This window comes from Scyliorhinus torazame, chromosome 13, assembly GCF_047496885.1.
Source record: "Scyliorhinus torazame isolate Kashiwa2021f chromosome 13, sScyTor2.1, whole genome shotgun sequence".
NCBI lineage: Eukaryota > Metazoa > Chordata > Chondrichthyes > Carcharhiniformes > Scyliorhinidae > Scyliorhinus > Scyliorhinus torazame.
The window spans coordinates 192852025-192877934 of NC_092719.1; the positions used below are offsets into that span (position 1 = coordinate 192852025).

At 46.3% G+C, this 25910-nt stretch overlaps 2 protein-coding genes across 6 annotated transcripts in view; one reads left to right on the plus strand and one right to left on the minus strand.

The window, feature by feature from the left end:
* Positions 1-13042, minus strand: part of aspn (asporin (LRR class 1)) — a 49217-nt gene extending 36175 nt beyond the window's left edge. Inside the window, exons 1-3 of one of the 2 annotated variants that reach the window (XM_072472635.1) lie at positions 12833-13042; positions 10157-10279; positions 337-593 (exon numbers count right to left, since the gene is read on the minus strand). In XM_072472635.1, the coding sequence (XP_072328736.1) occupies positions 337-580 (244 nt within the window). In that variant the 5' untranslated portion in view covers positions 581-593; positions 10157-10279; positions 12833-13042. Of the gene's footprint in view, positions 1-336; positions 594-10156; positions 10304-12832 lie in introns of both variants that reach the window. The other variant, XM_072472634.1, reaches the window with a different exon arrangement.
* The window catches only part of cenpp (centromere protein P), a 452755-nt gene that overhangs the window by 311252 nt on the left and 115593 nt on the right, over positions 1-25910 (plus strand). The window lies entirely within an intron of this gene.

A 25910-nucleotide genomic window follows, 5' to 3' on the forward strand; every position in this document is an offset into this window, starting at 1 on the left:
CCAGAGAGAGTTGTCAATTTGGTGGGACATTACAGTTTGTAGCAGTGCGTATATTGGTTGAATTAACTTCAACTCTGGTGCTTTCTCTGCTTTGGTTAAATATTTTGCTAATATTTGCCTTTACATGCAAAGAATGCTGCTGTGGAAGTTCTAGTGGAGAACGCATGAGCTTCATCTCAGCACGAGTCAATATATTAATCGGGAAAAACTAGAAAGTTAAGGATTACGCAAAAGATTACTGAATCATCGCCTTACAAAACAAAACAATCATTAAAATTTGAGAAATGAATGCCAACAATTTTTACAAATAAAGGGTTAAATTATAAACCAACTTACCAGCATCAGAGCATTGGACCACCCGTACTTGGCATACACATTTTAAAGGACATGTGAAAGATAGGTCATCCAGAGTGGGAGGTGGAGTTGGTGTTTGTTGTGGTTGGATGATGATGTCAGATGTGTTCTGGGGAGGATCCTGTTGCATAACCTCATGTTCTTTCAGGAAGTGAAGAAATTCATTCTGAAGTAATGGTTTAGCAGAACACAGAGCCACAATGGAGAGGAACATAAATGTTCTCATATTGGATCTTGGACTTCAGATCAACAAAATGAAGACAAAAATAAGAAAACAAGATTAGAATGTTGCTCATATTAAAACCTAGTTTGTTATTGTATTGCAGCTATTCCTAAAAGATTGTGACTACATTTCCACGTTGAATATTTAACTCCAATTCAGTGAGTGTTCCACATAATCAGTGCAACAGATTCAAATACAAAATAAAGCAACTTATAATGCAGACTACTCCTGTGGAACATGCATTATCTGAAATCTTGATTATATGTTTGGCTTTTTGCAGGAGTAAACCTGTTGGCTCATTGCAAAGGGCACTCATGTTCCTTTTGCCATTAGTATTGTTATTTTTCAGTTTTTTCCTTGAAGATTTCCTTCTGTCTTGATAGACAGGGCTCCCCACTGGGTCTGCCCCAATTCTCCTGCTTCTGCTGTCATCCATCCTCAACATTTAGAATCACTTTTGTCTTCACCTTTTAACCTCTGTATTCAACAGGTCACCTCTACTGGCACCGACAATGATCCACAGCCAAACACATATTCCCTTCCTATCCATATTCTGCATTCACTAGGGCTTGTTCTCTATGGTTCATTCTTCCACCAATCATACTATCTACACTCCTTCCCCATCACATTTTAATGCAAACGCAGGCAATGCAACACATTCCAATTCATCTCCCAGACAACTGTCTAGGGCCTCAAGCACACCTGGATGAAAAAACACATGTTATTTGTCCCAAACTAGCCTATTGTGTTTGATACTCACATTGTGGAGATTAAGTTCAGATTAGGTGACTGGGGGCCGGTTTAGCTCAGTTGGCTGGACAGCTAGCTTGTGAGGCAGAGTGAGTTACCGGCTGAGGTTTTTCACGAAGTCCCTGCCTTCTCAGCCTTTCCCCTCGCCTGAGATGTGGTGATCCTCAGGTTAAATCGCCACCAGTCAGCTCTCCCCCTTCAAGGGGAAAGCAGCGTCTGGGACTGTGGCGACTTTACTTTTTACCACCATTCTATCATGGAATATGACCCTGGATCCTAGTCACTTGCCATTTCAATTCTTTTTTTTTAACAAAACCCCCCACCCCCCTGCTGACGTTCACTCTCCCGCGAAGAAGTCGATGAATGGTTGCAACCTTCGGGCGAACCCCAGTACAGATCCCCTCAAGGCAAACTTAATTTTTTCCATACCCAGAAAACTTGACATGTCCGAAAGCCATAGTTCGGTCTTCAGGGGTTTTGAGTCCCTCCATGCCAGCAGTATTCGCCGCCGGGCTATTAAGGAAGCAAAGGCCAGAACATCTGCCTCTTTCTCCCCCTGGACTCCCGGGTCTTCCGAAACCCCGAAAATTGCCACCCCTGGACTCATCACCACCCTTGTTTTCAGCACCCGGGACATGACCCCCGCAAATCCCTCCCAGTGCCCCCTAAGCTTAGGACATGCCTAAAACATGTGAACATGGTTCGCTGGTCCTCCCGCGCATCTAGCGCACTTGTCCTCTACCCCAAAGAATTTACTCATCCGAGCTACCGTCATGTGGGCCCGGTGAATGACCTTAAATTGAATCAGGCCGAGCCTGGCACATGTTGCGGTTGAGTTTACCCTACTCAGAGCTTCCGCCCACAGCCCGTCCTCCATCTCCCCGCCAAATTCCTCCCATTTGAGTTTCAGTTCCTCCGCCTGGGACTCTTCACCCTTCACGAGCACCTTCTAGATATCCGAGACTCTACCCTCTCCTCCTTCTCCTCTAGAGACTATTCTGTCCTGGATCCCTATTGGCGGGAGGCGTGGGAAGGATGGGACCTGTCTGCGTACAAAGTCCCGCATCTGTAAGTACCTAAAGTCATTTCCCCTTACCAGCCCAAATTTCTCCTCCAAGCCCCTCAAACTCACAAAATTCCCCTCCAGGAACATATCGTCCACCCTCCCCACCCCCACCCGCCGCCATGTTCGAAACCCTCCATCCATGTTCCCGGGGGCGAATCGATGGTTATCACATATTGGAGCCCAGACAGATGCACCCACCCCCCCCCACATGCCTCCTCCACTGGCCCCATATCCGCAGGGCCGCCCCCACTACCGGGCTGGTGGAGTACCTGGCCGGCGACAGCGGTAGGGGAGCCTTGACCAGGGCTGCCAAACTGGTGCCCCTGCACAAAGCCGCCTCCACTCGCTCCCAGATAGACCCGGTACCCACCATCCACTTCCTTATCATGGCTATGTTAGCCGCCCAGTAGTAGTTGATCAGACTCGGCAATGCCAGTCCCCCCTCGCTGCGGCTCCTTTCAAGCATCGCCTTCTTCACCCGCGGGGATTTTCCCGCCCAGACAAAGCTCATGATGATTTTGCCAGTCCTTTTGAAGAAGGACCGTGGGATAAAGATCGGGAGGCACTGGAAGATGAACAGAAATCTAGGGAGGATTGTCATCTTTACAGTCTGCACCCTCCCCGCCAGTGACAGCGGGAGTGCATCCCATATCCAAAACTCTCTCTTCATTTGTTCCACCACCCTAGTCAAATTTAACTTATGCAACCTGCCCCAATCTTGTGCCACCTGTATCCCCAAGTACCGGAAACGTTCCTCCACCAGCCTAAATGGCAGCTCCTTCAGTCTATTCCCCTGGCCCCTTGCCTGCACCACAAACATCTCACTTTTGGCAATATTTAATTTGTACCCTGAGAACCGGCCAAACTTCCTCAATGTTTCCAGTCTGGTCCCGCAGTGTAGTCTGAAATAATCTGACATCCTGTTCATCCTTACGCTAGCTTTTGGGGCCTGGTACAATAGTCTGACCCAATTAGCCAGTCTCTCCCCGAACCCAAACCGTCCAAGCACCTCCCACAAATAGCCCCACTCCACCCGGTCGAAGGCCTTCTCAGCGTCCATTGCCACCACTACCTCCACCTCCATGCCCGTCGGGGGCATCATGATCACATTAAGCAATCTTCTCAAGTTAGCTGTCAGCTGCCTGCCTTTCACAAACCGTGTCTGATCGTCCCCAATCACCCCCGGTACGCAGTCCTCAATTTTAATCGCCAGGAGCTTGGCATCCACATTGATCAGGGAGATTGGCCTGTATGACCCGCAGGATTCCGTGTCCTTGTCCCGCTTCAGTATCAGCGAGATGGTGGCTTGCGACATCGTCCGTGGCAGGGTCCCTCTGTCCCTTGCCTCATTAAAAACCCTTGTCAGGACCGGTCCCATTATCTCCGAGAACTTCTTGTAAAACCCTACTGGGTATCCATCCGGTCCTGGGACTTTCCCCGACTGCATGGCCTTTAGGCCCCCCAATGCCTCCTCCGCTCTAATCGGATCCCCAGCCCGTCCACTAGTCCCCTGCCTACGTTTGGAAAGGTTAGTCCATCCAGGAACCTTTTCATCTCCTCCGGCTCTTCCGGGGGTTCTGAAGTGTACAGCTCACTATAGAAGTCCCGAAATACCTTATTCAGTCCTGCCGGGTCCTCCACTCTGCTCCCCTCCCCATCAACCACTCTACTTATTTCCCTGGCCGCCTCCCTCTTCCTGAGTTGCTGCGCTAGCAATCTACTGGCTTTCTCCCCATGCTCATACACCACTCCCCTCGCCTTCCTAAGTTGTTCCATGGCCCTACTCGTGGATAGCACCCACAGTTCCGCCTGCAATCTCTATCTCTCCCTGAGTAGGTCCTCCCCCGGGGACCCCGCATGCTCCTCGTCTATCCGGTGAATTTCCCTAACCAATCTGTCCATTTTTGCTCTGTCCGCCCTGACCCTGTGAGCCCGAATTGAGATCAGCTCCCCCCTCACTACTGCCTTCAGCGCCTCCCACATGGTCGCTGCTGAAACCTCTCCCGTATTGTTCACCTGCAAGTAATTTTGCATACACTTCAGAAGTCTCTCACATATCCCCTCCTCCGACAACAGTCCTACGTCTAACCTCCATTGCGGGGGTTGGTAATTCGCCCCCCCGACCTGCAGGTCCACACAGTGCGGGGCATGGTCCGAGATCGTGATTGCCGAGTATTCCGTATTCTTTACCTCCCCTACACAGTCCCTGCTCACGATAAAAAAATCAATCCTAGAATATACTTTATGAACATGCGAATAAAACGAGTAGCCCCTTCCCGTCGGCTGCCTGGCTCTCCATGGGTCCACAGCCCATATTTGCTCCATGTACCCTTTCAGCTCGCTTGCCATTGCTGGGAGTCTGCCCGTTCTGGGACATGACCGGTCCAGCCCTGGGTCAAGGACCGTATTAAAGTCCCCCCCCCATTATCAACTTACGTTAGTCTAGGTCCGTGATCTTCCCCAGCACTCTTTTGATAAAGTCAACGTCGTCCCAGTTCGGCGCATATATGTTCACCAGCACCACTCTTCTCCCTTCCAGCTTGCCCCTGACCATAAGGAATCTGCCCCCGCCGTCTGCAACTACGCCCCCCGCCTCAAACTGAACCCGCTTATTGATCATAATTGCTACCCCCTCTGGACTTAGAATCCAAGTCCGAGTGGAAGACCTGGCTGATCCAGCCCTTCCTTAACCTAGTCTGGTCAGGCACTTTCAGATGTGTCTCCTGCAACATAATTACGTCTGCCTTTAGAGCCCGCAAATGCGCGAACATACGTGCCCTTTTAACTGGCCCATTTAGTCCCCTGACATTCCAGGTGATCAGCATGGTTGGGGGGCACAGCCCCCCCCCCCCCCCCGGCCGGTCAGCCATAACCTTTCTTGGGCCCGGCCCATGCGCCATGCCATTCCTGGCTCGCCTCTTGGCTACCTCCATCCCCGACCTCCTTTCCATTACCTACTTCAGATCCCCCCCACGTCAGCAAAATAACCCCACCCCTGCCATTCACTGGCTGTATTCTCCCCCCCCCCCCCCCCCCCCCACCTGACTCCCTTGACTAGCCAATCTGCTAGCCCGGTGACTCATCGCTCCGGCGCCCCCTTGTCTCATTTCCATTGTTTCCCCGATCTCATCTCCCCACTCCCCAGCACACCATCCCCCACTCTGACCCACTGGAGCAGTCTCACTAAGATGGGAAAGATCAAACAAGATGTAAACAGCAACGCGAGGCTGCTCCAGGTACAATACAGTTCCAGCTGTGTACACAGAAAAGTGTTAACCCATGTCCCTTTCTGAGCACCCAAAAAAATATATATATGTATATAACACCGCAATAACCCAGTACCCGTACAATCCCCCATCCGAAACAAACAGAATAACCATAGACATAAATGAAACAAAAGCCCCCAACCAACATCTTTAATCCCCATTGCTGATCGGCCACCTTTTTGTTACAATACAGGCTCCAGCGCACTCAGAGAGCGGAACAAATGGTACCCACCACAACAGAAGAAGAATAAAAAAGGAGAGAAAAACAAACCAATAGGAAAAAGACCATTCGCGAGGGAGGGGGGGGGGGATACACTTCCCCCACAGGCAAAAACTGCCCACAAAAAATACACCACAAGGCACCTTTAAAGCAGTAAACAGTCGACCTGCAGTCCAGGCACAGTAGGCGTCCCTTCAACCAGTAATTCTCAGACCCTAGCTTACGTCCATGGGTCCTTTTATCGAGACCAGCCCCTGATCCCTCACAAAGTCCATCGCTTCTTCGGGCTTGGAGAAGTAGTGGTGTTGGCCCTGATGCGTAACCTAAAGACGGGCCGGGAAGAGCAGACCAAACTTCACGTGCTTTTTGAACAACACCTCCTTAACTTGTTTAAAGGCTGCTCGCTGCCTGGCCACCTCCTGGCTTAGGACCTGGTAAATACGAAGGACACTGTTATTCCACTTGCTGCTCTTAGCGCTCTTTGCCCACTGCAGTACCCGCTCCTTCTCCGCAAACCTGTGGAACCTAATCACCATCGGACGGGGGGGGGCCCCCCCGGACGTACTTGTCTCGCCTGTACTCTGTGTTCCCCCTCCAGCTCCGGCGGTCGCGGACAGGCTTCAGCCCCCATCAGCTGCATCAACAGGTCCGCCACGAACGCTGTGGCATCAGCTCCCTCCGCCCCCTCCGGGGGGCCAATGATCCTCAGATTTTGTCTACGGGCTCTATTTTACAGCTCCTCGACTCTGTCCAGCAGTCTTCTCTGTCTCTCCTTCAGTCCATCGACTTCTAGCGCAGCAATCATCTGCACGTCCGCCTGCTCCTCCACCGCCTCCCCCAGCTCCTTAACTTTTTCGTCCTGGGCATCCAGTCTCTGATTCAGCTGATCCACTGCTTTCTGACGTGGGTCCAAGTTATCCCGCTTCAACGACTCAAAACTGCTCTTTACCACCTGCAGCATGTTTTCCAGCGCCTGCTGGATCGCCAGGTCCGCAGGTCCGCCATCTTTGCTCCCGGATCAGCTTCCCCTGCACCTTGCCTTTGTCCCTTCCTCTCCCGCTTGCGCTGCTTTCTGCTCTCCCGCAGTTCCATGCAGCTCTGCTCGCTCCTTAGCCCTCCGTGGCCGACCTTTCACAGCCCCGCAAAACCGGGGAACCAGGTCCTCAAATCCCGTCGGAGTGAGAGCCCCCGAATGTGCGGCTCACTCACTCATTGCCGCCACCGGAAGTCCGCCATTTCAATTCTTTATCCCACTCAGGCTTTCAACTCTCTGGCTTTGGTCATTTACACTTTCAATGTTACTCTACACAGTTTCCAGGGCTATCTCTTGATCTCTCTCTGTTGAACACCCAGCCTTACTTTTGACTTAATTAATTTCAGATTTTAATTATAGTCTGCACTTTCTGTTTGGCATGAAGTCCTGGCAGTGTGTCAACATATTTTGGGGTGTGGTCGGAAAAAATGAGTGGGAACACTCCGCCAGTTTATTGTGCGGTTGGGATGGTCTGCATCCTTGGTGACAAAATGTTTTCTTCTCCCACATTGCTGAGCCACTAGAGCTTTGTCTGTTTTGCTACTTATTCATGCTTCAATTTCTACCAGTCAGAACCAGAATCTCTTCCGTGACATAACCATTTTATAATACAATATAATCTTTATTAGTGTCACAAGTAGACTTACATTAACGCTGCAATAAAGTTACTGTGAGAATCCCTAGTCACCACACTCCGGCACCTGTTTGGGTACACTGAGGGAGAATTCAGAATGTCCAATCCACCTTAACAAGCATGTCTTTTGGTACTTGTGCGAGGAAACGGAGCACCTGGAGGAAACCCACGCAGACACGGGGAGAACGTGCAGACTCCGCACAGACAGTGACCCAAGCCGGGAATTGAACCCAGGTCCCTGCCACTGAGAAGCAATAGTGCTAACCACTGTACTACCGTGCTGTCCATGCATATTAGGCACATCTTTAATTGCTCTTACTGTTTCATGCTAATCCAATTTCTGCCACTTAACTAGCACTCATTTTGAACTTAAGCATTTGACAGTCATTCTATTTATTTTTGTAGGCGTGTTCCCTCTTCCATTACTTTTTAATGCTGCACATCTTGTTTCAAATGAAGAGCCTGCACCTGAAACATCAATTTCTCAGTTATTTTCATAGATGCTGACTTAACTGTTGAGTGTTCTGAATTTTATAATAATAATAATCTTTATTATTGTCACAAGTAGGCTTACATTAACACTGCAACAAAGTTACTGTGAAAATCCCCTAGTCGCCACACTCCGGCGCCTGTTCGGGTACATTTAAGGGAAAATTCAGAATGTCCAAATTACCTAACAGCACGTCTTTCATGACTTGTGGGAGGAAACTGGAGCACCCGGAAGAAACCCACGCAGACACAGGGACAACGTGCAGACTCCGACATACAGTGACCCAAGCCGGGAATCGAACCTGGGACCCTGGCGCTGTGAAACACCAGTGCTAACCACAGTGCTACCGTGCCGCCCATTGTTTCCAGCCTCTACTGTTTTCCTTTTAAATTGTGTTCATGATGCTCCTTCCTATTTTCTGAAGATTTTAGTTGACAAAAACAATACTAGCAATGTACACCATAGAGTGCATGACTGTTAACGTGTAGATACACTATAACCAAAACGCTTGAGAGGGCTCTGCAGTCATGCCTTTGATTCAGATTTTGGGTTGCATTTGCAAATGTGTTGACCATCCTGTCTCTCTTTTGTTTGTCTTTTAATGATTACACCACTATTAACCTTATGATTACTGTATATGTTCTGTACAGTAAAAACTTCCTTTATTTCACCTAAGTAAACATAGTCTGGAAAATCACTCAGAGCAAATTTTGTTCCACAGGTGATAGTTTTTCATTTTCCCTGATCACACCACAGCTTTGCTTCTGCAGGATTCCAGTGCAAGAGCATACCAATTTTAATGATGACTGACTTGGAACACTAGAATAACGCTGGCCAGCATGAAATTCAGTGCTGAAAAATAGAAATTATTTTTTGCACTTCCGAAGGGCATTAAAACAAAGTAACCTGGTGCCAACAGAGTTGCTATTTTCTGCCTGTCAGAGCATCCTAAAGTCTGCTAATCCAAAGGGGAAAAAGTTAATTTTTTGTCGAGCAATTTTGCACGGTGTATTTTTCTCTCACTTTGGAAGATGCTCCTTTAACAAAAGGAGATATAACACTCCTTTTTGAGGAATTACTGGATGTCTGCCAGAGGGAGCTGGAGTGGCTCAACTGCTGCAATCTTGCCTCTGAGTGGGAAGGCCTCTGTGTTCGAGTCCCACTTCAGAACTTGTTGGCTCCAAAAGAACACAGCTACTGGTGCAGCCAAGCCAGCATACATCAATGCCAGGTAGATGGGGAGGTTTAGCAGCAGGAAGGGAGCCCGGCTCTAAAACTACCTGCCATGGACTGCAGCTGTTGAAGAAGGTGGCTCACCACCACCTTCCCAAGGGCAAAATAATGGCCAAGCCAGCGCTGACCACATCCCATTAAAGAATGAATATTTTAAAAATCCAAAGATTATGGTTGATCAACCAGCATTGTGGCAACCCATATAACATGGGAAAAGACAAAAGAAGAACTTCTGCATACCATTACATTTCTAATGGATAATAACAAAGTGATTTACACTACAGCACCCTATAGTCTGATGACATTTTCCTTTGGATTGTAGACCAAAATGCGTACTCAGCTCACCAATACATTAGAGTAACTTTCAACTTTGGCAGGGTCTTAAAACGGACTGTATCAACATGTCTGTTATGTAGTCTGCAGGATTTTCCTTTCCTCAAAATGTCAATGGAGTGAAAATCAGGTGGAGTGTCTAACAGCCATCTGATACACCAGTTTGAAAAGTCTGCTTAAGTTGAAAGTTATTCCACTCAATTCTAGAACTACTCAAGGATGAACCTGGAAGTCGATGACACTGCATTCATTGAAGTTTATGTGGTGACTTGAGACGAGAAAGCAGTTGAATGAGTTATTTAATAAAAGGAACTCCTTTATATAAATAAATAACAACGTTTGACAATAACAGTAACTCAGCAGAGTTATTAACAGTAATAACTATGAAAACAGGAGCAGTAGTAAAACAGGTCTTGCTTACAGGTCATCCTCTTGCAGACTGAAAAGTCCCCCAAAGCCCACATATGCTCAGAACTCTCAACAGATCCATTAAAACAATTACATAGGAGAAAGGCGTAGAAGTACATCTTGAAATCTAAATAGCATTTACTTACTAGAATATTTATTTGAAAGGTTTGTTGTATGGAGGTCTGATTATTTAAATGACGATCATCTTCCTTATTAATTCAAAGCATTTTTTTTCAGTTCGGGGTAGTTTAGTGACAGAATGGTAAGATCTGGATACAAGAGAGGATATAACACTATTGGAGAGAATTTTGAAACAAAGAAGTTAACATTGTATGAATCATTATTACTTGGGAAATTAATAATTTAATCATAATTAAGTATGACATTGATATGAAATAAATAAAGTTGATTATTTTATAAGAGGTTGTAAATTCTATCGGATGTAATATAAATTTATTGGCAAAAAGATAATTATTTGGTGAAAATTGTGTTTTTTGTGTTATTTGTTCAGTTCATATTTTAATCAACACAGTTGCAATCTGTGTTGCCTTCTATTGCAATACCACTATTTTGATGTTTCTTTCCTTCACCAATTTCAACACATTGTGGAATATTGGCAACGTCCTTTTTCGAACAATTCTAAACACTGGTTACCAGAAATATATTTTTGACCCAATATTTCCTTTTTGTGACAATGTTGATTATGCACTTTGCCAATACATCATTGGGAAGGATTTTCCAGTTGTTCCCTCCAGTGGGGTCTTCTGGTTCTGCCGGCAGCAACCCCCCACCGCAGGTTCCCCAGCGGAAGAGGATGTGAACAACAAAACCCCCATTGACAGCAAAACATACCATTGGTGGGGGGAGGTATCCAGAAAATCCTGCCCGTTGTTTGTACAATTAGATCTGTTTTGTTTCAATTTCTTCCACTTGTTTGCAGGCAATATTCACAGTAGTAATTTGTTTAAAATTTATCAAAAGTTTAATAAGGACATGGGAATTCCACACCGAGCAGAATAAAGAATTTTGATTTATTTACTTTACTTTATATACAACTTCTGGTAGATCCCTACCAGGTCTCTTTTTTTTACGAGTACCCAATTCATTTTTTACAATTAAGGAGCAATTTAGTGTGGCCAATCCACCTATCCTGCGCATCTTTGGGTTGTGGGGGTGAAACCCACGCACACACAGGGAGAATGTGCAAACTCCACATGGACAGTGATCCAGGGCCGGGATCAAACCTGGAACCTTGGCGCGTGAGGCCCCAACCGGCTCTCTTTGCGGTCGATGCCTTACTGGCCAGTCTTTTACACATAGCCGAATGGAGTACCCCCGCCCCTCAGCTGGGGAGCATGTACTCTGTGTGAACCATGGGGAAGACAATCATTCCCACCCCATAAGACCCGTTAGGATACGACAGAAAAATAACTAACTTTTGCTTTTTAGAAGTTTGTTTTTGAAGTACCCAATTTTTTTTTTCCAATTAAGGTGCAATTTAGCATGGCAAATACACCTACCTTGCACATCTTTGAGTTGTGGGGGTGAGACCCACGCAGACACGGGGAGAATGTACAAACTCCACACAGAGAGTGCCCCAGGGCCTCGATCAAACCCGGGTCCTCAACACCATAAGGCAGCAGTGCTAACCACTGTGCCACCATGCTGCCCGTTGCTTTTTAAAAATTTATATATATATATATATATACATATAGTAGAAACAATGAGAATATTTATATATGCATAGAATCATACAAAACAAAGGATGACCGTTTGGCGCATTGAGGCTGTGCCAGATTTTTGAAAGAGTTATCCAATGAGTCCTACTCTCATATTCTCTCCCCATAGTTCTGAAAGTTTTCACCTTTCAAGAATTTATCCAATTCCATTTTTGAAAGTTAGTATTGAAACTGTTTCCATTATCCTGTCATGTGCTGTTTTCCAAATAGTAACAACTTGCTGTGTAAAAGAAAAAAGTTATCCTCATCTCGCCGGCTCATTTGGCAATGACCTTATACTTATAAATGTTCAAAAATGTCATCCCAACAATAACAAAGTAAAAAAATGTTATCATTTGAAGAGAGTGAGATATATTTTTGGTGGTTAAATCAAAATGCTCACTTAAAACCGTTACAACAATTGAGGAAAGCAACTTGTAGTTTCTGCAGTAGCTATCTGTCACAGTGTCATATTGTATGTGAGCCAAAATGTTTTGCATTGAGAAAGATACTTTTAGAAATGAAGTTACAAGAGAGACTAAGCGATGTTATGCATGTCAGAACTATCTGGTGCAATGTGCAAGTAGAATTACTGTTTAAGATTCATTCAACTGTAAAAATGTCTACTGCCTGTATTTTATACTGTGGAAGTGAATTTCTGCTTTATTGTTGAAATTCCTTTATATTAATGGCAACAGCAATATTTTAACAGATATTTCAAAATTGAGCAATGTTTGAATATTAACGGCATCTCAAGTTACTTGCTGTAGTATAGTCGAATAATTTGTCATAAATAATAGGTAAAGTATATGACTTGTAATGTATATTTCCCAGCAAACAGCAGAATTTCACAATTTACATGTTTAGGATGTCTGGATGCTCAAAGGTGGGACAAACTTGCAGTTGCCTTCCACACCTTCAGGACATCCCAAAGAGTTTCATAGCCAATTATTACTATATATTCAAGAAATAAATAGAAAATCACAAAACAATTTAAATGACTGACATTGTGCATTATTTCTATTCTACGAATCAGTACTTTGAATTAACTCATTGTATAATTTAAAGCATTTTTTAGAGCAAATGCCTTTAACACATACTTACCTCAGGAAGCCTTAGGTGACACAGCTGTTGCTTAAATATCTTGCAGTTTTATGTAGATTTTTATTCCACCAACAATTATGAGAAGAAATCTCAACATTGTGTCAAAAAATACATATAGAAAAATAAATCTTATATATAAAAGAAGGCTTTTTCCCAGTAGTCAGATAATGTTCAAACAGAAGTGTTCATGGATCATCACTTCATGCAGCTCCCAACCAAATATTGAAAATGCTTTGTATGTGCTCATATGTTTCCCATCAGTTTTTGTAACTAAGCCAAAACATGCCTGTGGATTTCTGGATTTTTCCTATAATAGCTATAGAGCCTTGTAGTTCAACATGGGTGATAACAAATATAGTGTCCTGCCATTCTAAATATTATTGTTATAGGTGCAAGCAATCTGACTAGTTGCAGTAAGGAAAGCGACATTAAGTAATTGGTGTACCTGTTTAATTTTTATTTCCATATATAGTCATGCATGCATTTTATATTTTACATATAATATACATATAAAAAATATTTTCATGTTACTGCATCAGTCATTCAATTTTATAGCAGATTTACTCTTGTAGCTTCATTGTCTTCTTTGTTGTAACCATCACTCAACCAGACCAATTTTTGTGTTATGCTGCAATGTGGAGCCTTGGAATGATTTTCTACCTTAAAAGTGTTATTGTTACGATCCCAGTTGAAGTTATAACTGGATGGGAAGATCCCAGAATAGAATTCTGGGGTTCAAAAGACTGTAACTTTTACTTTTTAATAAAACACAGAGGAACAGAATCACAGGACCACTCATTAGATTTAACAACAAGAAAAAAACCTTTATTAAACATCAAAAAATTGTATTATAAAACAAAACTCCTTTACCCCCCCCCTTAATCCTAAAACCTATGTGCAATCATTAACACGGAGTTGTTCATTCCCGAGATCCTGGGTGCAAATTAACGGAACAAAAAGCGTCCCTTTTGGGCGACCCTGCCAAGGCTGCACTGACATTCATTTCCTGCACTGATGAGCTCAGCGTGGCACTGTCAGGGTGCCAGGGTGGCACTGCCAATGTACCCAGGTGGCATCAATAGAGACGCAATTGGAACTTAACCAACTCCCACATATATAAGCACCTTTGTCCAGCATTAATCTAACTATAGGTTTTACCCTTCTATGCATAGAAACATTAAATTAAACACACTCAAAATTATACCTTATTTCTAATGTTTACCAATACAAAAATAAATCCCTGAAAACTACATTTGTTTTCCTAACACTACTTAAATACAAGTCATTATTGCCAGTTTCGTGCTCCATAATAAGTGACAAATTGATTTTGTTAAATCACATTACTGGATGAGATTTTTTACTTAACTGCTGAATAATCTGCATTCAGTAATTGATACATTCATACTCATGTCTGAAACACTTAGTACTAGAAATTGATATAAATTAATTAATTTCCATATTTTACCTTTCCGTGCTTTATTTCTATACACACAATTGTGATATGTACTGAATTAAAAATGTTGTAATTTAAATACATTGACCATGAAACTATGCCTTGAGGTTCTGAAATACCGACATTGAACTCTTTCATATATGAAATTTCTGTCGAAAGGACCTTTGTTTATTGTCCTTGCCTTTGAAAAGAAATTACTTTTTTCTTCTGCATTTCCAATGGCAATAAAGCATAAACAATTCAGAAGGCTTGTAATCAGCACCGAGTTATTTGCTTCTGGATGCTCTGGGCCAACTTGCTAACCACAAACCAAGTCATTGCTGAGTATGATGAACACAATGTAAACCAACACAAATTATTGAACAGGCACTTTCAGCTGCATTTTGGCTTGGTGCATGTTAACTATGTTTGTGGAAAAGAGAACAACGTAATACATTTACTCAACTACATCAAAATTACAGATTGCTTCCTGAAAAGATACGGAAATGGAAAATTACAAAATGAAACATCGTCCAAAGCTTGATTTGAAAGCGATGTCAATTTGCGTGATTTTATTAAACTTGCCACCACAAGAAGATCACCGTACTGTAACTTCCCCGCTTGTCTTCTACTCTGCTGCTTTTCAATCAATCTCAGACTAATCAAATTGCACTTTGTAAAATTGACGACAAACTAATTTTTATAGTAACAAAGAAAAGTAAACAGATTGAAATGGTCAATGCATTAACTAAGATTATCTTTTTCTAATTGTCAGAGCAGCAAAGTTTTCACTGTAGAAATGCCTTTTGCAGGTACTACTCTTGGCCAAATTCTTTTTTAAAAATAAATATTTGTATTAAAGTTTACATTTGTATACTGTACTATAGATGGATGAAACAGTTATTAGTTACATATTGTTATTTTTCGGCACCCCCTCAGCCCCCCCCCCCCCCCATCCTCTTTGTTCCCCGCTCCTCCCCTTTTCTACTGTCTCCGGGTCCTATCCCTTCATTTAGATGGTTTGTTTTGTTGTTTATTTTGCCTATAAAGCTTGTTATAGCTTTGTGAGGGCCCTCTGGTCCCCGTGTCGGTCTCTTTCTGGTTTCCCGCTTGGTGTTACCTTGGGTCTCCCACCCCCACCCCCCTGTTCCTGTCTGCTTTCTGTGGCCCTGGTGGTTCCCATGCACCCCCCCCCCCCTTCCCCCATTCTATGCATTGTTGGCTTCATACAGGTTCTTGGAACAGGCTGATGAATGGCCCTCACGCTTTGTGGAAGGCATCGTCTGACCTCAGATGGTTTATTTGATCTTCTCCGGATGGAGAAATCCTGAGCGGTCTGCCAGCCAGTCTGCAACTTAGGATGGTGCTGCCGATCTCCAGCCGAGCAGGTTTCTCCAGCGGGCGATTAAGGAAGCAAATGCAAGGACATCGGTCTACTTCCCCATATGAAGTTCTGGCTGGTCCGATACCCCAAAGACTGCCACTCTTGTGCACGGCTCCCCCCTCATGCTCACAACTTTGGCCATCGCCTCGAAGAAGGCTGTCCAGAACCCAACAAGTCTGGGTGCTAAAAGTCGCCCTTATATGCCCCTGCAGTTCCCTTTTTCCAAACTGTCCGTGTCCAGTAGCTGCTCCAACATTGTTTCTCTCGGGGCTCTAAGGTACCTTGTTTCCTTGCAGAGGAAGTTTTTGACTTGTAAATGTCGGAGTTCCTGTCCTTTCGGTAGTTCCAGTCTCTTCTAAGGTTGCAAGTCTGTCCCCCGTGTAAATGTCCGTGACTGCTAACGTTCCCCCGTTCTATCTCCACCTCGTAAAGGTGGCGTCTAGCATGGCTGGTGGAAACCTGTGGTTGCCGCAGATCGGGGCCATGGTGGACACCTTGGTTAAACCAAAGTGCTGTCTCATCTGGTTCCAGGTTCTTAGTGTTCTTACTACCACTGGGCTGGTTTTGTGTTTTGCCGGCGGGGTTGTGAGCGCTGTCGTGGTGAGGGCTCAGAGGGGGATTCCAGTGCGGGAGGACTCCCCCATTCGCACTAATTCCGTGTTCGGTTCCCTTATCCAACCCCTCACTCTCTCGGCCATGGCTGCCCAGTGGTAGTATTGCAAGTTCGGAAGGGCCAGGATTCCCATGCTGCTTCGCCTCTGCAATGTTGTCCTCGGGATTCTTAGATTCTCTCTCTCTCTCTCTCTCTGCGCCCCCCGCCCCCCAAATTCCATAATCATTTTGTCTACTTTTTGGAAAAATGCCTTGGGGATTAATTTTGGTATGGATCTAAACAGGAAGAGGAACCTTGGCAATACATTCATCTTGATCGCCTGTACCCTTCCCGCTAGGGAAAGTGGGAATGCACCCCATCTTTGTAGGCCCTTTTTAACTTTCTCCACCAGATCAGATTCCACTTGTGGATCCATGTCTAATCGTGGGCTACCTGGATCCCCTGGTATCAGAATTTGTTTCAGGCTTTTTAAAATGGGAGACCTTCCAGCTCTGCCCCTCCCCCGATCGGGTTCATCGGGAAAACCTCAGATTGAGTTTGTAGCCCGAGAGGGCCCCAAACTCTTCCAGAAGCTTTCATGATTTCATTCATGCCATTTGTGGGTCCGAGATATAGAGGAGCAGATCATCCACTTAGAGTGAGACTCTGTGCTCTCTGCCTCCTCTTCGGATACCCTTCCAACCTCTCGCGTCTCGCAGGGCGATCGCCAGGCATTCAATTCCCAATAGCGGGGACAGCTGGCATCCCTGCCCGGTACCTCTGTGCAGCTGGACGTATTCAGAGCTGGTGGTGTTGGTTCGAATGTTCGCCTTGGGGGCTTTGTACAGGAGTTTCACCCATGAGGTGAACCCTGTCCCTAGCCCAAACTGCTCCAGTACTTCAATGAGCAGCTTCCTTCGACTCTGTTGAAGGACTTTTCTGCATCCAGGGAGGCGATCACCTCTGGTGTTCTCTCCCCAAATGGGGTCAGTATCACACTCAGCAGCCTTCTGATGTTCAGAGTTAGCTGTCTACTTTTGACAGAGCCTGTCTGGTCCTCTGCGACCACCTCCGGTATGCAGTTCTCCAGTCTCCTGGCCAGGACTTTTGCAAGTATTTTCCCATCCGCATTGAGCAGCGAAATGCGTCTGTATGATCCACATTCCGTTGGTCTTTATCTTTTTTGGGTATCAGCAATATATGGCCTGTACAAGTGTTGGAGGCAAGATGCCCCTCGCTAGCGAGTCTGCAAACATCTCCCGTAGGTGTGGGACGAGACTGGCGGTGTTGATGCACTGCCTTCCTGGTGGATAGCAGGTTAAAGTGCATTTATAGCATTTTCCTCTCAGCCAGAAGCTCTACAGTCAAGTATTTTCTGTCATCCAAGATGGAGTCGAACAGTTGCTGACTAGCCGCCCTCTCTTCCCTGCCTCTACGAGCCTTGTAGGCTATAATCTCTTCCCTAATCACCGCCTTATGTGCCTCCCAGGACGTGGAAGGTGGGACTTCCCCTTTCCGGTTGTTCGTAACGACCTCGCCTACGGCTTGTGATGTTTTCTGGCAGAAGACCTTGTCGGCCAAGAAGGCCGTGTCCAACCTCCTTGTGGGGCGTTGGGCATGGCCCATCTCCAACCTCCCATTCATGTCATGTGGAACATGGTCAGAGATTACAATCTCTGTTTGGTCCCTGCCCTCGATCCACTCTGGCAGGCTCACTATTCGAATATTTTGGTGCCGAGACCTGTTCTCCTGATCCTTGACTTTCCCCTTCAGGCTCCCCTGGGTTGCCACCAACCTTTTATCTTGGCTTTCAGAGCTACAGTCCTGTCACTCTGGTTAGTCGGTGCCTTTTCGAGCTCCTAAATCATCTTCCCCTGAGCCTCCAGCTTCTTCCCCATTCCGTCGAGCGCCGTCTGCACGATGAACAGCGCCTCCGCCACCTTGACCGGCACCTGGATCTCCACTTTGATTTCCTCCTTCATTGCAGTCAATTCCTTGGTCAAGAATGTCTTCCATCCCTCTCCAGGTTGGGGGGTGGGGGGGAGCCTGTTGTTCGGGTCATCAGTCTCTCTCTCTCAGGGGTGGCCGGGGACCCCTCGCCTTGTGGCCCGCCGACTTGCTCGCTGCTCCTTCCATTTTTCACCGCTTCTGGCTTCCCTGATGCATCTTGAGCTTCCAGTTCCTGGCATACTGCTCTTTTTCTCTTCTTTGCTGCTTAAGGGTAGAATGAATCCAAATTGAGGAGGAGAGCCACCTGATGTGTGACTGCTCAGCACATCCCCAACACTGCAAGTCCTGCCAAATTCTTAAAGAATGATTGCTGTCCTAATTGTAATCCACATTGAAAACTTCCAGAAACTGACCAATTTATAATTCCAGATGTGTCATGGAGCCTGTGACATCCACCTTAAGTCAGTGTCATTCCTTGCTGTAAAAGTCCTGTTAAAGAAGTTGAATATATATTTAACCAGCCAATGAAATTAAAGATTAATATTCCATATGCACATATCGCATCATCATGATAAAATGATTGAACTATTGTTTCTGGTACTATGTGATTTGAATTTTGAATTTGATTAATTTGCTCAACTTGCCTATTAGCACTCCTAGCCTCTGGTTTTGCATTGCAGTGTGCATCTGTGTAGATGACACAATTATGCAATATCTAGTAACAATGTTGAAGAGGAGGAATTCCTGGAGTGTATATGGGATGATTTTCTGGACCAATACTTTGAGGAACCAAAGAGAGAACAAGCCATCCTAGAGTGGGTAATGAGAAATAAATAATTGGCAATCTAGTTATGTGAGGCCCCTTGGGGATGATCGACCACAATATGATATAATTATTCATCAAGATGGAGAGTGACGTAGTGGATTCTGAGACTAGGGTCCTGAATTTTAAAAGGAAAATACAATGGTATGAGGTCGAGTTGGCTATGGTGGATTAGAAAACGTTAATTAAAGGGATGACTGTGGATAGGTAATGGCAAATATTCAAAGATGGGTGAACTGCAACAATTGTTTATTCCTGTCTGGTGTGATAGTGAAATGAAAACAGTGGCCAAACCATGGCTTATAAGTGAAATTAGAGATAGAATTAGATCCAAGGAAGTGGCATACAAACTGATAAGTCAAAACAACAGACCTAAGGATTGGGAGCAGTTTAGAATTCAGCAAAGGAGGACAAAGGAATTGATTATGAAAAGGAAAGTAGAGTACAAGAGTAAGCTTGTGGGGAACATAAAAACTGACTGAAAAATCCTCCATAGGTATGTGAAGAGAAAAAGATTGATGAAGACAAATGTAGGTCCCTTACAGTCAGAACCAGGTGAATTTATAATGGGTAACAAAGAAATTGCCAACCAACTAAGTTGGTTCTGTCTTTGCAAAGGAGGACACAATCAACATACCAGAAATGTTGAAGGATACAAGATTTAGTGAGAGAGAGGAACTGAAGTCATAGGGAAATGGTGTTGGGGAAATGGATGGGATTGAAATCAGATAAATCCCCAGGGCCTGATAATCTATATCCCAGAAGTGGCCCTAGAAGTAGTAGATGTATTGGTGGTCATCTTCCAAGGTTCTATAGGCTCTGGAACAGTTCTTACAGATTGGAGGGTAACTAATGTAACACCACTATTTAAAAAGGGTGGTTGAGAGAAAACAGGGAATTCTCGACCAGTCAGATTGGTGTCGGTGATGAGAATAATTCTGGAGTCCATTTTAAAAGATTTGATAGCAGAGCACTTGGAAAATAGTGGCAGGATTGGGACAAAGCATGAATTTACGAAGTCTGCATGTTCTCCCGGTGTCTGCATGGGTTTTCTCCGGTGCTCCGGTTCCTCCCACAAGTCCCGAAAGACGTGCTTGTTAGGTGAATTAGACATTCTGAATTCTCCCTCCGTGTACCCGAACAGGCGCTGGAGTGTGGTGACGAGGAGATTTTCACAGTAACTTCATTGCATTGTTAATGCAAGCCTACTTGTGACACTAATAAAGATTATTATTATGTTAATGATTTGGATGAGGGAACTAAAGGTAATGGGCGCAATTTAACAGGGGGGAAAAAGAGTTCCGTTTTGGGAGCATTTCGCAGGCTGTTTCTTAGCGCCTGCAGCGCCAAGAATGACCCTGCAATCAAATTGGACTCTGTTTTTTAAAAATTCAGTGAAGAACGCTCCGACGAGGCCGCACTTACCCTCATTTCCTGAATTGTTAAGCGCAGCTCGCCAGTGCAGGAAGAAATCAGATGGCCATTTTTAAATGCCGCTCTGATCTCTCAACCCCTCTCGGACTCCACACCACGGCCTCTGGACCTCCCCAACATCCCAACTTACCTGTTAGGGGTCCTCGAGCTGCCCCCCCCCCCCCCCCCCCCCCCCCCCCCTCACCACACCTCAGAAAGGTAGGCACGCCCGGGCCCAATCCCTGGCATGGGCAACCTAGCACCTTGACAGTGCTCCTTCCAGCCTGGCAGTGCCACAGAGCAACCTGGCAGTGCCAGGGTGCTTCAGATACTGTGCCAGGATAGTGCTGCCAAGGTGTCCAGATGGCAGCAGGTGTCAGGGTGCCACCCTACCCAGAGCCTGCCCAGCCAGGGGTCTCAGATGACTTGGAAGGACCCCGCCACCCCCAGGTGCCATTACCTTTGGTCCATGTTTGTGTGGACCAGTGCTAAACAGTGGCATTATGAGGTCTCCCAGATGGGGGCATTTGTTCCAAGGCCTCAGGAACATTGGGCGGCAACATATTTAAGTGAGCCTAACTGCTCACTAAAATATGTAAACCTGGATCTCTTACAGTGAGGACAAGACCCAGATCGCAACGTTTCGCGAGATCTCTTCAGATCTTGTGAGGCGTTCCAACATCGCAAATCTTGTGACAGATCTGTAGCGAGATGTAACGCCCTCATTGCGTCACCAAATTTGGCGCAGCAAGGCCGTTCGATCACATCCGATATCTCCAAATTTGTCGGATGACAAAACTGGGTAGAAGGGTGAGCTGTAAGGAGGATTTAGAGATGCTTCAGTGTGATTTGGACAAGCTGAGTGAATGGGCAAATGCATGACAGATGCAGTATAATGTGGATAAATATGAGGTTATCCATTTTATCCAAAAACAGGAAGGCAGAATACTATCTGAATGGCTATAAATTGAGAAAGGGGAATGTGCACTGAGACCAGGGTGTCCTCGTACACCAGTCGCTGAAGATAAACATGCAGGTGCAGCAGGTGATAAAGAAGGCAAATGGCCGTCGTAGCGAGAGGATTCGAGTTCAGGAGCAGGGAAGTCTTGGTGGAATTCTACAGGACCTTGGTGAGGCCACACCAGGAATACTGGGCGCGATTCTCCGACCCCCCACCGGGTCGGAGAATCGCCGGGGGCCGGCGTGAATCCCGCCCCCGCCGTGTCCCGAATTCCGCCACTGGAGATTCGGCGGGGGCGGGAATCGTGCCACGCCAGTCGGCGGAAATCGCGCCGGTCGGTGGGCCCACCCCCGACGATTCTCCGGATCGCGATGGGTCGAAGTCCCGCCGCTGTCAACCCACGCCAGCCGGCGTGGATTGAACCACCTATTGAACGGCGGGACAAGGCGGCGCGGGCGGGCTCCGGGGTCCTGGGGGGGGGGGGGCCGCGGGGCACTCCACGGTGGCCTGGCCCGCTACAGGGGGCCCACCGATCCGCGGGGGGGGCGTGTGCCGTGGGGGCACTCTTTTCCTTCTGCCTTCCCATGGTCTTCACTATAGCGGAGGCGGAAGAGACCCACTCCACTGCGCATGCGCAGGAATGCCGTGAGCGGCCGCTGACGCTCCCGCACATACGTCGCACAGCAAAGTCATTTCCGCGCCAGCTGGCGGGGCGCCAAAGGCCTTTCCCGCCAGCCGGCGGGGCGGAAATCAGTCCGGCGTGGGCCTAGCCCCTCAAGGTGAGGGCTCGGCCCCTCAAGATGCGGAGAATTCCGCACCTTTGGGGCGGCGCGATGCCGGACTGATTCGTGCCGTTTTTGGCGCCGGTCGGCGGACATCGTGCCGATTGCGGAGAATCCCGCCCACTCTGTGCAGTTTTGATTTCCTTATCGGAAGAAGGATGTTCTTGCTATAGAGGGAATGCAGCGAAGGTTTACAAGACTGATTTCTGGAATGGCAGGACTGACATCTGAGGAGAGATTAAGTTTCTTAGGATTATATTTGCTGAAGTTCAGAAGAATGAGGGAGGGATCTCAAAGAAACCTATAAAATTCCAACATGACGAGACAGGGTAGAGGCAGGAAAGATTTACTGATGGTAGGGGAGTCCAGAACCAGGGGTCGCAGTCTGAGGATACGGGGTAGATCATTTAGAACTGATATTAGGAGAAACTTATTCACCCAGAGAGTGGTGAGCCTGTAGAATTTGATACCGCAGAAGGTAGTTGAGGCCAAAACCTTGTATGTTTTCAAGAAGGACTTAAATACAGCTCTTGGGGCGAAAGGGATCAAAGGATATGGGGAGGAGGTGGGAACAGGCTGTTGAGTTGGATGATCTGACACTAGTTGGAAGTTATGGCCCATTATATCTCACAGTGCCACTGACAGTGAATATGTGTTGTCAGTTCTACAATCGCATTTTCCATTGATTATCCTATGGGCGGCACGGTAGCACAGTGATTAGCACTGTTGCTTCACAGAGCCAGGGACCCGTGTTGGTTTCCCTTCTTGGCTCACTGTCTGTGTGGAGTCTGCATGTTCTCCCCGTGTCTGCGTGGGTTTCTCCGGGTGCTCCGGTTTCCTCCCAAACATCTGGAAAGACGTGCTTGTTGGATGAATTGGACATTCCAACTTCTTCCTCAGTGTACTCGAACAGGTGCCGGAGTGTGGCGACTAGGGGATTTTCACTAACTTCATTGCAGTGTTAATGTAAGCCTACTTGTGACGCTAATAAAGATTATCAAAAATTCAATCTCACTGTTTTCAGGAGTCAGGGAACTTTGATGATTTATGTGAGTTCCTAACGCTGTGATCTCACTGAAGCAGCTAGTCAAAGTTCTGCAAGGGTGCAGCTCAAATTCAAAGGATTCATAGTTAAAAGTCAGAAGCTATGCATGGAGGAAAAATATTTTTTCAGCTGTTATGTAGGCTCAAAATGGATTTTACACATGCGATACACATATTCTTGGCTCAGCCGGCATGAGGGATTACAATGAAAATCAAATCCAATTGAAGGCACAAAAGGGAATCTGGGTGCAAGTGATGGATGTCACACCTTCAGCAATTTAACAAGGTGAGACTGCTCAATGAGACTGGACAGATAGCCCAAAATTGCATGCTTTATCTGTCGACAGATTTCACATTTACTGCTCCCTCATGCCAAGCTCCGACACAGTTCTTGTCTTGAACCTGTGTACTTTCACTTCAGCAGAGCACACATAAAACTTCAAGTTCAAAGTCTTGTTACGCTAAAATCTTTCAAGAGCTTCACACACTAAAGCAAAAGAAATGTAAGAGATAGTGTGAGAAAAACAAAGCAGTACTAAAATGGTGTGTAAAAAGTAGGGGGAATGGGTAGAAATGCATAGAGTTTGTGCCCCTTTAACAGCTCCTAGACTTCTGGAGATAGAATCACTACAGTGCAGAAGGAGGCCATTTGGTCCATCAAGTCCGCACTGACCCACTGAAAGAGCACCCTACCTAGGCCCCTCGACCACCGTAACCCCACCTAACCGTTGGACACTAAGGGGCAATTTAGCATGGCCAATCCACCTAATCTGCACGTCTTTGGGCTGTGGGAGGAAAGCCTCTTCGTACAGACTCCACACAGACAATGACATAAGGCTGGAATGGAAGCAGAGTCCCTGGCGGTGTGAGGCAGCAGTGCTAACTGCTGTGCGACCGTGCCACCCCAAATTCCCTTCAATGTATTCAAAATTGAAAATGAGCTCACAACACTATGCAATCCAGAGAGTCCAGAATTAGCAATATCATTAATAGATAGATGAAGATGCAAAGGACAGTGTTATACTTGAAACTGGTGTCCTGAAAAGGCGAATACATGATACAGACATATCGGGAGTTAACTGTAACGTCAGTGGGGTGGTAAATTGGCAATATTGGATGAGCCACCCATTGCATACACTGTCCATTTTTCCAGAAAATCAGCTTGTGTGCTTAACCGACAGCTAATCCATCAGTAAGAAATTTTTGCCTACCCTGCCAAAGTTGAAAGTTAATTCTATCATGTATTCCATTAGATGTTTTTTGCATTAAATGATTTATTAAAATTTCAGCAAATTAAATCTGTCATTTAGGATAATAGTTTTCCAAAATGCAATGAGGTTTTCTCGATATCTACAGAATACTTTAGAAAATAATTTTCTGATGGGAAATTAAGCATTTATTTTTTGGGGGCGCGATCTACCAGTCGCATCCTGCCAAAATAGGGACGGGATGCGGCCGATAAATGCCAGGAGAGGCCTGCCTCAGGATCCCCAATGGCCGCAACACCTCGCAAGATCCAGATCTCACGAGATGCCCACAATGGTGGGACCCAGACTCGCACGGTGAAGTGGGTTTAAGAACACACCGAACCGTGCTGACGCCGGATCTAAACGGCTCCCGGCATCTATCGGCCTCCCTAAGGAGACCCCAGCTGGGCGCCAATTAGTACTGGTCCACACAGATGTAGACCAGGCGGAATGGCATCTGGGGGATCTCACAGGCCATTGGAGGTCCCTGGGTGATCAGGAACAGGGATGTGTGGCACCCTGGCTTTCCCCCTGGCACCCATGCACCTTGGCACTGCCACCCTGGCACTGCTGAGATGTCCATGTGGCACAGCCAGGGTGCCCAGGTCCCAGGGTAGCATTGCCAAGCGTCAGGGCCTGACGGAACCATGCCCACGAAAGTAGGAATGAGTGAGAGTTGACGGGTGAGGAGGGGGGGAGTGAAGGGCTTGTATGAAGGGTCCTCCAGATGGTTGAGGGGGCGGGGGGGGTGAAGGGTGGGGGTCCTGGAAGTGAGGGCACAAAAGGGGGAGTAGGAAGACCTGAAAAGGGGAGGCCCTCAGCCACCCCATTGTGGGGTGTCCTTACTTAGCGGGGTGAGGGTTAATGCCCACATGTGGGGGCCCCTCAAACTCAGGGGCACCCTTTCAAAATGGTGGCCCAATGTCTGAGGAGCCGGTCTGGCTAGTGAGTTCAGCTCCCCAGTGGTGAAACTAATTCAAAGTTTGGGCTAACCCAAAGAGAAACACCCCACGGCCCCAAAAAATGACTGTTAGGTAGGCATGGGAAACTCACCGACAGAACCTTGGAGACACTCCCAGCCAAACCCATCTGAAATACCACTTAGATGCGTTTTTGTTAAACTGCATCCTTAATGATTTCCAGGCTCCCATGACTACTTGAGGTAAACCTACCTTAAAGTCATTGCAACAGAGAAGGAGGCCACTTAGCTCATGTCTGCATTCTGTGCAACAATCTAATCCGTTCATTTGCCCCAGAGGTTTCTTATCATCGTGCCCATCCAATTTTCTTTGGAAATTGTTCCATGCCTTCTCCACCACGCAGGCAGCGACGTCTAGGTCAATATCACCCAGTGTGTAAAAACATTCTTCCTCACATTCCTGCTGCATCTCTTGCCCAAAGCCTTATTTCTGTGCTCTCTAGTCCTTGTGCCATCAGCTTGTTGGAAACT